The sequence below is a fragment of the Martes martes genome (assembly GCF_963455335.1).
Source record: "Martes martes genome assembly, chromosome: 8".
NCBI lineage: Eukaryota > Metazoa > Chordata > Mammalia > Carnivora > Mustelidae > Martes > Martes martes.
This window is the reverse complement of record NC_137895.1, coordinates 21356923-21370732: the sequence shown is the minus strand read 5'-3', so window position 1 is coordinate 21370732 and position 13810 is coordinate 21356923. Positions and strand designations below refer to the sequence as shown.

General features: G+C 35.4%; 1 protein-coding gene across 2 annotated transcripts in view; it reads right to left on the bottom strand.

Annotated features, from left to right (window-relative positions):
* Window positions 1–11138: 11138 nt before the first annotated feature.
* BLTP3B (bridge-like lipid transfer protein family member 3B) overlaps window positions 11139–13810 on the bottom strand; it is a 104150-nt gene continuing 101478 nt past the window's right edge. For both annotated transcript variants that reach the window (XM_080811986.1, XM_080811987.1), the window contains one exon: window positions 11139–12513. In XM_080811986.1, the coding sequence (XP_080668112.1) occupies window positions 12394–12513 (120 nt within the window). In that variant the 3' untranslated portion in view covers window positions 11139–12393. The remainder of the gene's footprint in view (window positions 12514–13810) is intronic.

Here is a 13810-nt window from a genome sequence, read left to right as displayed (position 1 = left end):
TAGTTGCTCTTTATTTTTTTATTTCTTTAAGGGAGCCCAATGAAAAGCTTAAACTCAAGGCCTTGAGATCAAGACCTGAGCTGAGACCAAGAGTTGGACACTTTGAGTGCCTGGGTGGCTCAGTTGGTTAAGCATCTGCCTTTGGCTCAGGTCATAATCCCAGGGTCCTGGAATGGAATCCCACATAGGGCTCCTTGCTCAGCGGGGAGCCTGCTTCTCCCTCTGCCTACAGCTCCCCCTGCTTGTACTCTCTCTGTCAAATAAATAAATCTTTATACTACTTATTTTGTGGCACTCTGTTATAGCAGCCCTATGAAACTAATACACCAGGTTGAATTACATTTGGTCACACGGTAAAAATTATTAAGTGGTCAAATGTTGAAAATCATTCCTGTGCAAACACTCTGAATTCTTTTGCCTTTCTCTTAATTTATTGTACTTGGTTAAAAAAAAATAAACCCTGATTAAATCTAATTTTTAGCTCTATGACTATACCTGTATGGTAAAACCTGGCTTAAGTAAAATACACAGCTATTGGTCTCACTTAAGATACATGATTATTTATTGCAATCGGATGCTAATACTGTTTGGAAATCATATTGTATTTCTCTACTTCATTCATTCTTCTTCACTCCTATAAAACTCTTTCATATCTTCTCTCTCCTAAAGCCTCCAACAGCACCTGCCTAATCCTCACTCTTGGCTAATGACATCACCACCTATTTCAATAAGAAAATACAAACCTACATAAGAAAATTTCAAACTCCCATGACATCACCTCACCTACCTGCATTTGTCCCCATGTTCTTTGCACTCTATCTGTGCTCCTGGCTAAAACCAGTCATTGCACTTCTGTACTGTATGCCATCCCCTCTTGCCTATTCAAAGACATTTCTCCAAAAATGTCTTTGCCTCCATCATAAAATTTCCCCTCACAAGTGGAGATGCAACGTGGAGGGGATTTGGGGGGTAGGAAAAGAATAAATGAAACAAGATGGGATGGGGAGGGAGACAAACCATAAGAGACTCTTAATCTCACAAAACAAACTGAGGGTTGCCGGGGGGAGGGGAGTAGGAAAAGGGTGGTGGGGTTACGGACATTGGGGAGGGTATGTGCTATAGTGAGTGCTGTGAACTGTGTAAACCTGGCCATTCACAGACTTGTACCCCTGGGGCAAATAATACATTATATGTTTATACAAATTTCAAAAAAATTATAAAAAAATAAAAATAAATTTCCCCTATCAGATCATTCCTATTAGCTACTATTTCTCCCTTCCTTAAACATACACACACACACACACACACACCCCTTTTCTATCCTTCTTCCCTTTGTTAGAGCCCTCTCTTTCTCTTTTCCTTCATGAAATGGCATGTTTGTCATGACAGTTCCAATTTATACTCAATTATTACTTCATCAAATCTTGCCTTATTAATGGTGCTCTTTTCAAATGTGTTCCAGTTTGGATTGTGAATTATATGATCAGCCTATGTTTTAATGTAAAACTCCTTCAAAGAGTTATGTATGCTCATTCTCTCTGTTTTCTCACCTTTTATCCTCGTCTATGTCCCACTGCAGATAGGTCTTACCTCCTCCAATCTAGTGGAACTGCTGTTTTGAAAGCCACCAACCATGTCTGTATTGTTAAATCTAATGGTCAATTTTTACTCCTCATCTTTTTGACCTTTGAGCAGCATTTAACACAGCCAATCATTCCCCACTTCAACAATTTCTTCACTTGGCTTTCAGGGCACCACATGCTTGTGATTTTCCTACTTTCACTGCTTCTGGGTCTCCCGTCCTGATTCTTCCTCACCTCTCTAACCTCTGAACACTGGAGTGGCAAAGAGCTTAGTCTTTAAACCTGCTCTGCTTCTATCTATACTCTTTCCCTCCTTGCTAGTCTCCCAAGCTACTTAGGGAAGGAGCTAAAATCCATCATACTTCCCCCACAATACCACCCCCCCCATCCCTGCCAAAGAGATGTGCTCCAGGAAAAGTAGATGATTCTTAACTTTGCCTAAGGAAGAGGGTTATTTGCAGGGATTTTGTTCTGCTGAATGTGGGTGTGATCACAAACCAACGATTCAGGTCCAGAGAGGTCGAACACTCCACTAGGCAATTCAGTAAATTGCTCAGATCAGAAACCACAGACCAACCCTAGATTCATATTTCATTAACCACATCCAATCCAGTAGTAAATTCCCAATGGCAGCACCTTCAAATTATATTCAGGTTCCAACCACTTCTCACTGCTTCTGCTCTTTCAACAGTTCTGTCCCTATTCCTTTCAGTTGTTGATGTCAAACAACATTACATCTTCATACATTGTATCTCCAAAAATATAAACTAATAATTTTTGAAAGCATTAGCCTCTAATATAGGAAACAAAATATGGAGATACAAACCAAAATGCCAGTAATACTAGCTTTTAGACTAATAATTGTTTTTTTTAATAATTGTTTTTTTTAAATGTATTAGTCTCTTAAATCTTGTAGAAAACAAAAAGTAGTTACGCACCATTGTTACAATAATACTAGCTTTTATAATTGCCTATGTATTTACCTTTACTAAGATTTTAATTTCTTCATATGACTTTAAGATACTTTATAATGTCTTTTCATTTCAATTTTGTTTGCTTTGTTTTTAACGATGACATTCATGACAGTTAAGAGTGCTTCTGAGGATACAAACTTTGTTTAAGCCCTTTGGCAGTTTCTATCATAAGAAATTCATGGCTTTTAATGCAATTCTACTGTTGAGAACCTATCCTAAGAAATTAATGCAATATGTAGATAACCTTTGGGCACAAAAATGTTCATTTAGAGTTATTTACAATAGTGAAATACTGGGGAAAATCCCAGTGATTAATCATAGAGCAATAGTTAAACAAATTTTAGTATATCTATTCAATGAAATAGCATTTAATTAAAATTATAAAGAACTGAGTGGTATCAGGAAAATGCTCATGATCTATTAAGGACAAAAAGTATTTAGTGATTACATAAATGTAAATGTGAAGTAATTTGTATAATTGGAAAAAATAATGAGAAGTAATGTTTTAAAAATAGTATACTCAGATGATATTTTAGAACCAAGTGGAGGGGTGACTGGCTGGCTCAATAGGTAGAGTAGTAGGTAGAGCTATGGGACTCTTGATTTCTGGGTCGAGTTTGAGCCTCATGCTAGGAGTAGAGTTTACAAGGAAAGATGGAAGGAAGGAAGGAGGGAGGGATGAAAGAGGGAGGGAAAGAAGGAAGAAGGACGGAGGGAAGGAAGAAAGGAAGATTAAGTCCTAGCCTCAGCAATCAGACAACAAAAAGAAATAAAATGCATTCAAATTGGCAAAGAACTCTCATTCTTCACAGATGACAGGATACTGTGTGTGGAAAACCCAAAGATTCTTCCCCCAAATTGCTAGAACTCATACAGGAATTCGGCAACATGGCAGGATATAAAATCAATGCACAGAAATCAGTTGCATTTCCGTACACTAACAGTGAGACAGAAGAGAAATTAAGGAATTGACCCCATTTATAATTGCATCCAAAATCATAAGATACCTAGGAATAAACCTAACCAAAATGGTAAAGGATCCATAATCTAAAAACTACAAAACACTTACGAAAGAAACTGAGGAAGACACCAAGAAATGGAAAAACATTCCATGCTAATGGATTGGAAGAATAAATAGTGTTAAAATGTCTATGCTACCCAGTGCAATCCCTATCAAAATACCATCGACATTTTTTTGGAGCTGGAACAAACAATCCTAAAATTTATATGAAGCCAAAAAAGACCCCGAATAGCCAAAGGAATGTTGAAAAAGAAATCCAAAGCGGGGGGCATCACAATGCTAGACCTTAAGCTATATTACAAAGCTGTAATCATTACAGACACAAAAACAGATCAATGGAACAGAATAGAGAACCCAGAAATGGACCCCAACTCTATTGTCAACGGATCTTTGATAAAGAAGGAAAGAATGCCCAGTGAAAAAGGACAGTCTCTTCAATAAATGCTGCTAGGAAAACAGGACAGCCACATGTAGAAGAATGAAACTGGACCATTTTCTTACATCGCACCCAAAACTAGACTCAAAATGGATGAAAGACCTAAATGTGAGACAGGAATCCATCAAAATCCTAGAAGAGAACACAGGCAGCAACCTCTTCAGGCTTAGCCACAACTTCTTGCCAGACACATCTCCAAAGGCAAAGATTTATAAAGAATTTATCAAACTCAACACCCAGAGAACAAATATTCCAGTCAACAAATGGGCAGAAGACATGAATAGACATTTCTCCAAAAAAGACATCCAAGTGGCCAAAAGACACATGAAAAAATGCTTCACATCACTCGGCATCGGGGAAATACAAATCAAAACCACTATGAAATACCAACTCACACCAGTCAGAATGGCTAAAATTAACAAGTCAGGAAACAACAGATGTTGGCTAGGAACGCTCTTACACGCTCTTGGAAGTGATCAAGTTAAACCAAAGGTGGTTTAGGCAGGAATGCAATGTATTCTGACATAAGATAAAAGGGTGCATCTGCTGAGGAATTTCTGGAAAGTTTTATTTAAAGGGAAAAGAGGAAAAACACCCTTCTCCACCTTATTCCCCCCACTCGCCACGCCTGTGGATGTGGCTTTGTAGAGGTTTTCTTGAAGATGGCTGTGACACCTTGCAACCATGAGAAGTATGAGGCTAAAATCCCCTGCACTGAGGATGGCAAAAATAATATAATCCTTCATAACATCAATGAGCATCCAGAACCACCCTATTTCCAGATGTATTGTTTTGTAATACTAAACAATAAACTACTTCTATTTTAAAACTTTAAGGGTATCACTACTTTAAGCTGGGTTTTCTTTTAAGTTGTAGACAGAAGCATCCAAACTTATTTAAATGACAAAATTTTAAGAGGGACTCTGGCAAATTGGGGTACATCCAAATGACAAATAATGGTGCAGTCTTTGGAAACTGTCTTTCAATGAGTAACAGATTAGGGATGGTAAGCCTAGAAAAGGCAAGAGATACACAGCTTTTGCAATGTGAGTGAATACTGTAGAACCAACATGTAGTAAAAGGGAGCTATTCTAATTCACGAATAGGAAAAAAAAATGACGAATTAGAACTACTTAAAACAAAAAGGTTTATGGGGTAGGATGTTTTCTCATTAGGAATTTCAGCTGTAGTTTGGTGACTCCCCATTGGAAACTCTGGATTGATACTGGGTGGGAGGCCAACTAGAGGGTTTCCTTCCAACTCCTCCACAATTTTATTTTTGACTTAATATTGCCATATTGACTGTACAAGCGGGAAGGAAAAATGAATGTAAAATCATCAGTGTATACTTTTTATATTATTTGTGATTCAATTTCTAAAATTCATCACACTATAATGGTCTCTGGGCACATTAATGAAGCTACACAAAAAGTGGACCAATACAAAATCAAAGTTAAAGCCTACTCAGCGAAGCATACTTTTACAAGAAATTGAATTCTGAAGACCAAAAGGTGGGGAGGGGACATATTAAAGGTACATGTAAAAACTGCAAAGTATTAACTGTGCCCCACTAAAATTATGGAAAAGGCTTCCATATATGTTCACAATAATTCTCAAATATCTGTACTAATGCAGCAAAAACTTACCACTTTTAGTAAAGATATACTTGGCCTTGGCATGTTTTTATATTGATACTATGATACGGGAATGCCTTAAGTTCTGGAAATTTATAGAAACGGGATATAAAAAAGTTGATTAACTTGCTTATTCCATACCCCTCTCTAGACTTTTAACCTTTGTTAACTCTAATGTTTTATGTGGAAAACCTCTTGTTCAACTGCAAGGGATGAAGTAAAAATAACCAGTGTGAAGAAAACAGCAAATGATTATCATAGCTGTGCTAATAATGCTAATAAGTATTACGAAGCACATATATTGAATTTGGACAGAAAGCTAAGATGCCGCATTATTGCTATACCAATAAAATGTCTCCAATGGCAGGGAATGTCCTTACTCACTTCCATGTTGAAATTAGAATTTTAATAGTTGTGGGCATATCATTTATTCAAGAAGTGAATTTCTCCATGTGTCAATTTTTGCACATTAAATTTAAGAATTTCCATATCAATTTTTTGCTTTAAGTTTTAATTCAAGTGAATTGTTTACCATAAATCTTTTTCAAGTGCTTTATTATTGAGATACTATCCACTGTATTTCCTTACATTGTATTTGTCTACTATGGTTACTTTGAAAATTTCCTGCTCTGATTATACCATGTATCTATTTTAAATGGAGTGATCTTAAATATTGTGAATGATGGGCTTTGATCATACCCCTATAATTTGACTCATCCTGTAGAGATACTTCTGGTCTCTACTCATTAAAGCTTTCATATACCTATTTTTCATTCTCATTTATTCTTGATGACATTTGTGAGTCAGTATTTGAGTTTTCTGTCTTATCAGCCAAAACAATTCTGCTGAATGGCTGCAAGATAAAGACTAAATCACCTCACTGTACTCTCCTAATCTCCATAATGCGCAAGTATTTCTTCACTAAATGAGCAAATATTTTTTTCACATGCACAGTAAAGAATTAAGAATGAGAAATTTTACTTAACATTGTTTAGTATAACTTGTAAGGAATGAATTGATTTTTGATTGATGACATAAGCAAATTGAAAATAAAATCTAATTTGTAAGTTTTTATATACTGCCTTTTTGTCTAAATGGTTTCAAACCTTTTAAGACCCAGTTAATTCTTCTTGGTGATTTAGTGATATGTTTTCTTCTAAGACCAAAAAATTATCATACATGTTTTATTATACAAATAGAAAACAAGACATTAAGCAGATTTCATATTTTTCCTAAGTTGCAAAATTTCATACCTGACAAAACTATAGTGTTAGCAATATATATGCTAAATTTCAATATTATAACAGTAACATGAATTTTCCTCCACTATACAGTGATTCATTAGATATCTCATGGTTGATAAAAACTATCATGCTTACATTTTTACTTCCTGTTACCTTAATTTTTGTATTTCTCAAAAAAGGCAGCCAAAAATTTTAAAATTGTGAATTGTAATTTAATGAAGAAATGAGTGTTTTAAAAACATTAATTATTGCTTTAGTTTCTATATCCTGTGTAATTCCAGCTTTTAGTATTTTACATTTTCTTTTTTTTTAAGATTTTATTTATTTATTTGACACAGAGAGAGAGATTACTAGCAGGCAGAGAGGCAGGCAGAGGGGGAGGGGGAAGCAGGCTCCCCGCTGAGCAGAGAGCCTGATGCGGGCCTTGATCCCAGGTCCCAGGACCCTGAGATCATGACCTAAGCTGAAGGCAGAGGCTTAACCCACTGAGCCACCCATGTGCCCAGTATTTTACATTTTCTAAAAGTAAACTTAAGTATAGCTCAAAATTTACTTTCCTGGGATGCCTGGGTGGCTCAGTCGGTTAAATGTCTGCTTTCAGCTCAGATCACGATCCCAAGGTCCTGGGGTGGAACCTCTTATCAGGTTTCTTGCTCAGTGGAGAGCCTGCTTCTCCCTCTGCCCGCTGCTCTCCCTGCTTTGCTTGCTCAGGCCCTCTTTCTCTCTCTTTCCCTCTGACAAATAAATAAATAAAATCTTTTAAAAATTTTACTTTTAGCATCTCTAGGCACAAGCTGAAATGAGATTGTTTGTACTTTAAGAAATTAGGCACAACTGATCCTGGGTATTAGTCAAATTTGTCAAAATTTAAAACTATTTCAGCCACCACTCTTTTGGCCTTATTTCCATTTTGTTTAGCTGATAGGACTGTCAGATCTTGACAGCCACAACACCATATGTTACAACCAAAGCCAGATGACATTTGGGCACTGTAGCAGTTTTATGAAGAGATGTGGTAATTTTCTATTTTGTGATGGTTTGAGATAAATCAACTACAAGTTCAGATATTAAAAATTCTAAAGAAAACAGTATGGCAAATTTCTCCATTCCCCATCTTTTTCTTACCCTATGGACTCAGAGTCTGACCCTTGAAATAACTACCACCACCTACTTTCTTCCTATGTTCCATCTCCTCTCATTCCAACTGAGAGGTAAAATTTAATACCTAAAAAATATCCTTGATACCTTATCCACTCATTTTATTCTTTCAACGTATTTACTGAGCACCTACTATGTACTAAACATGTATGAAGCATGAGGAATCCAAAATTGGACAACAAAAACACAGCTCCTGTCCTCATGGAGTTTATAGTCTAGAGTCTACATTAATCAAATATGTATAATTACAAAGATGTTCAATGCTAAGTAGAGGTATGTGTTCATGTGATAATATACAACAGTGGATCTTCTACGTGACTGAAATTAAGGAATCCTTCCCTGAGGAAGTGATGAATAAACTAAGATCTGAAATACAAATAAGAATTCAACTCGGCCATGAACAGGGGAAGGTATTTCAAGCCAAAGGAACATGAACAAAGGCTCCTTTGGTAGAAGCAGCAGTTTAATTCTCACTTATTCCATATACTTCAAGTACAATGAAGTACCAATTAGTAACTGAAACATGGTGTACAATGAGGCTAAGCAGCAGTAATAGCAACTAACCTCTACTGAATGTTTTTATTTTTTTAAAAGATTTTATTTATTTGACGGGGAGAGACACCAGAGAGCACAAGCAGGAGACATGGTAGAGGGAGAGAGAAGGAAGCATGCTCCCCACTGAGCAGGGAGCCTGATGTGGGGCTCAATCCCAAGACCCTGGGATCATGACCCAAGCAAAGGCACACAATTAACTGAGCATCCCAGGTGCTCCTATTGAGTGTTTTTAAAATTATGTGCCAGCCACTGTTTTAATATTTTGAGACATTAACTCTTTTAATGCTCAGAATTATACTAAAAAGTAAATACTGGCTCTAATACATAGGTCACATAAATATTTTTGTTTTCATGTTAAGAGCAAGAAAAAGCCATTAAAATGTCTTAAGGGGTAAGATAGGGGTAGGTGGGTTGCCTTAATTAAAACTGCACTTCAAAAGAGAATTCTGCCTGCAGTAGGGTGGATCAAAGGAGGGCCATAGTAGCTGTAGGAAGAGGAATTAGGAGGCAACTGCAGTAAAGCAGGCAAATGGTGCTGATTATAGTTAGGGAGATGGTGAGAAGTGGAAAGATGCAGACACATTTGAGAGGTGACAGAACCTGGTAAAAAACTGACGGAGGGGGGCGGGAAGAGTTAGGGAAAGTGTTTAAGAGTAGTTCTAAGTTACTAGTTTGGGAACCAGGGTGATAGTGGTACCATTCACAGAAATAGGAAATGCCTTGATTATAGTGTAGGTTAAAAATAAACTTGAATTCAAACTCCTATAGTGACAAATATCAAGTAACTACAATAAAAATCCAGAAAGGAGTTTCTGGTTAATATTCCACATGTATTTTTGTGCAATCACACATAGCCATTCCTACATAGCTTAAATTAAAATAACACTTCATCACAACTAATGTCACATTGTGGTCTTCTGAAATTCCAGGACAAAATGAAAAAAGAAAAAAATACAAGATACCAAGAAAATGTTTATGATGTACATAAAATTAAAAGGCAAACATGATTACCATTTCCTTCCCTGATCACTAACATCTCTGCTAGAGATTTAGGGGAAAAAAAATCAAAATATGGCAACTTTTTTCCTAATTTATGGTCATTAAATAACTCTGGGTTATTTAATATATAACTAAGAAGTACAGGGTTACTCCTATACTTCTCACACTGAAAAAGGTTGGGGATAACATAAACAAAAATTCTCCCACTATAGTTTGAAAAAATATAGTTTGAAAAGTATATAGTTTGAAAAAATATACACACGGGGCGCCTGGGTGGCTCAGTGGGTTAAAGCCTCTGCCTTCGGCTCGGGTCATGATCCCAGGGTCCTGGGATCGAGCCCCGCATTGGGCTCTCTGCTTGGCAGGGAGCCTGCTTCCTCCTCTCTCTCTGCCTGCCTTTCTGCCTGCTTGTGATCTCTCTCTGTCAAATAAATAAATAAAATCTTTAAAAAAAAAAAAAAGAAAAAATATACACACATTACACACACACACACAATTAAAAATATATTTATCTTTAAAAGAAAAACAGACAAAAGAAAATAAGGGATTCCTCTCTCTACCTCTGGAAAATCTGTGAATTAATGAGGAAGGTAAAATAAAATCATATAACTGGGATCTAAATCAAAAGGTCACGTTATTGTGAATATTTCAGTCAAATCACTTGTTCATTTTAAGCCTTAGGGTTTTGTTTTTTTTTTTAAACTTCTAATATGTGAGTAATACCTACCTCCCAGATTTGTTGTTAGAATTACATCAGAGGTTTTTCAAAGTGCTTTATGAATTTTAAATCTCTATAAAAATAGTACTCACTATAAATTTAAAAAAATCCAACAAAGCATACAAGAATGCTTAGATCCATGTTAATTATCTCTACTGTTTATGTACTTTTCTTGAGAAGGCCAAGTAAACTGAAAAGGAATAAGTAAAACATTCAGCTTCTGTAACGCTAAATAATTATACCATAAATTTAAAACTTCTATGGAGCAAAGGGGTCAATCCTGAGAAACTGTCAGCTCTGAAGATATTAATGTCCCATCAATCCTGCTTTTCTATAAAAGGCTGTTTTGTTGAATACTTACCTACAAATCAAAAGCACTCTACACTATGGGTATGAGCTATATGTTTTGAATCTTTAACTAGATCTCTGCTTTTAATCTAAGACTAGGATATAGTTTTAGATTAACATGGTTTAATGTGATTTTTAAAATACTCTGAAGTTAAAAAAAAAAAAAAAAAGGTAATTTAATTTGTTCTTTGCTGTAACCTTAGCTCCCAAAACAGGGTCTGTATTATATTAAATAATGTCAATGAAAATGGATGTTACAGAAGGGGAAAAAAAAAAAGGCCAGTATTATTTTCAGTGAAATCTAAATTACCCCAACACTTAATGTAAATGAAAGATGTATTTTCATCTAAGTATTCAGATACAGGGGTGGCTGTATAAGTCATGCCTAACAAGCAAAGCACCATAAAGTATCATAATGTTGTTTAAAATTTTCAAGTATCTTAAAGAAAGAGTAGTCTGAGATGTTTCATGTTATAGCTTGGATATATTTGTTTTAAGAATGTTAATTTTAAAATAGACCCACTTAATTTAATTCTATCAGAAATATATTGTAAATCTTTAAAAATGTCTGTTTCTTAAACACTCATAAACTTATTTCATAATGCATGATTTTCTCTCTCGTGTTGGTTTCAACCTTAACAATCCCTAGAAAACAGAATTCAAAATTTACCAATTATTCTTATTATAGAAGATAGTATTTATGTCACATACACCTTTAATCAAAACTAGCTTTATAAATACAGTATGTGCAAACATCTACCTAATGGTACTACAAGAATGGTATGAAATTATTTTATGTATATGAAAAAAAATTCTCTGAAAACATCCCCCTCCTTAAACAGAGAAAAGATAAAGAAATAATATAAATAGTATTAATTAAAATTTTTATAGTTACAAATGCTGCCAAATTTAGGATTGTTAAATTACTCTTTTACTTCTAACAGTAACTGTTTAAAGGAATGTACAAGTAATATTTTTTAAATCAGTTGGCCATATACTGTAATGTTTTGCTTTTTTAGTTTGTGCTTTTTATTTTTACATTTGTATGATCCTTTTAGTTGAAAATTATTATCTTTAACTTATACAGTTTATTCATCATTTTAAATGATTTCTTTTTCACATTCTCAAGTTACTTTATAAGATCAGTAGGGTGATGATTTTAGAATTTTTGAACCCAGTCAATATAATTTATTAACTTGATTGGACTTTTCCACAGTAATTAAATAGTTATAGATTTAAGTACATAATTCTAATAACATTTAAAATGTAAGCCTCCTTTTAAATTACATTAGCCCTAAAAGCATTTGAATCTTTGTAAATAATAGTAAATTATTAACAAATAGTGATAAATAAAATCAGCAATCTGTGAGAACATAACAGATTTCCATTTTTCTTTTTAAAAAGTGCCTATAATGTGATATCAAAATTAGGAAATGACATCTTTCCATTAGGCATGTGATTATTTTACAGTATTTGTTGACTTCCCTCTATCACGCCAGTTTAAAAGCGTTTGATTAAACCACAAAACACAAACCAGAAGATTATAATGCCGTACCTAATACCTTCCAAACTGGCTTTGGAACAGTCACCACTTCATCACATTGTATTTTATTTTATTGTCTTTTCATGAAAAGGAAAGTCTTTTACTAACTGGTAACATAACATTATAAATATAACCTCCCTACTCCAGAGCTCTAATTTGAATTTTTGACTGCCATTCCTGCTATTCAATTGTCATCTTCTTTATATGATGAAGAAGAGCATCTTTTTCCAAGTGAGCCTCTGCAAGAGCCATTTTAGCTTTGGCCAATTCCTGTTTAAGAGATTCATTCTCTTCCATGAGCTGAAATGATAAATTTGGAAAATAAGAGAATTTAATCATTTTAAAAAAATACAGACTATTCACATAGCATCTAAAGGTGTGACACATGGGGTAGTAAAAATATCCAATGCTGGAGAGAGTGACTTAAGATGAAATTGCTTGGAGAAGCACTTTAAAATGTTCATAAGTTTTGACTCAGCAATTTAAAACAAGAATTCACTCCTAATTTCCAAATCTACTGGTGATTTTGTTTAATTTCAGTTTCTCTGGACATCTCTGTGGTTTACACACTGCTGACCTTGCTCCTCCTTCCTTAAGCCTCTCTCTTTTGACTTTAACGCCTCAGCTGTTTCATGTATATCTCTTTCCACCTACAGACATTTCTTCTTTTCCTCTGCTGTTTATGAACCCTTAAATTTCACTACACCGTTAGATTCCATAATTGGTCATCTTATCACTTGAGTCACTCTGGCTCTATCACATAACTTGATCCAGCACGAACCTCTGTCTTGTGCTACAGACCCATATTCTGAATATCTCTGACCTATATTATGAATATTCTCTTTAAATATTTTCACCTAGATGGCCAAAAGATCTCCCTCCCCACATTAAGACTCAGCTCAGGGGTGCTTGGGTAGCTCAGTCGTTAAGTGTCTGCCTTCGGCTCATGTCATGATCCTAGGGTCCTGGGATTGAGCCCCACATTAGGCTCCCTGCTTGGCAGGAAGCCTGCTTTTCCCTTTCCTACTCCCCCTGCTTGTGTTTCCTTTCTCGCTGTGTTTCTCACTGTCAAATAAATAAATAAAATCTTAAAAAAAAAAAAAAAAGACTCAGTTCAAGTACATTATCCTCTTGGAACTATTCCCTAAACCCTAACCATGAAGATTTAATGATTAAAAAAAAGAACTTTCTCCCCCCTAAAATACATTTATTTTTTTTTTAAAGATTTTATTTATTTATTTGACAGACAGAGATCACAAGTAGGCAGAGAGGCAGGCAGAGAGAGAGGAGGAAGCAGGCTCCCTGCTGAGCAGAGAGCCCGATGCGGGACTCGATCCCAGAACCCTGGGATCATGACCTGAGCCGAAAGCAGAGGCTTTAACCCACTGAGCCACCCAGGTTCCCCCAAAATACATTTATACAAATATATTCATATATATACATTTAATTTCAAAGAGCTCTCAGACTTCTTTTATTTCTTTTTTAAAGATTTTATTTATTCAACAGACAGTGAGAGATCACAAGTAGGTAGAGAGGCAGGCAGAGAGAGGGGGAAGCAGGCTCCCCGCTGAGCAGGGAGCCCAATGCGGGGCTCTAT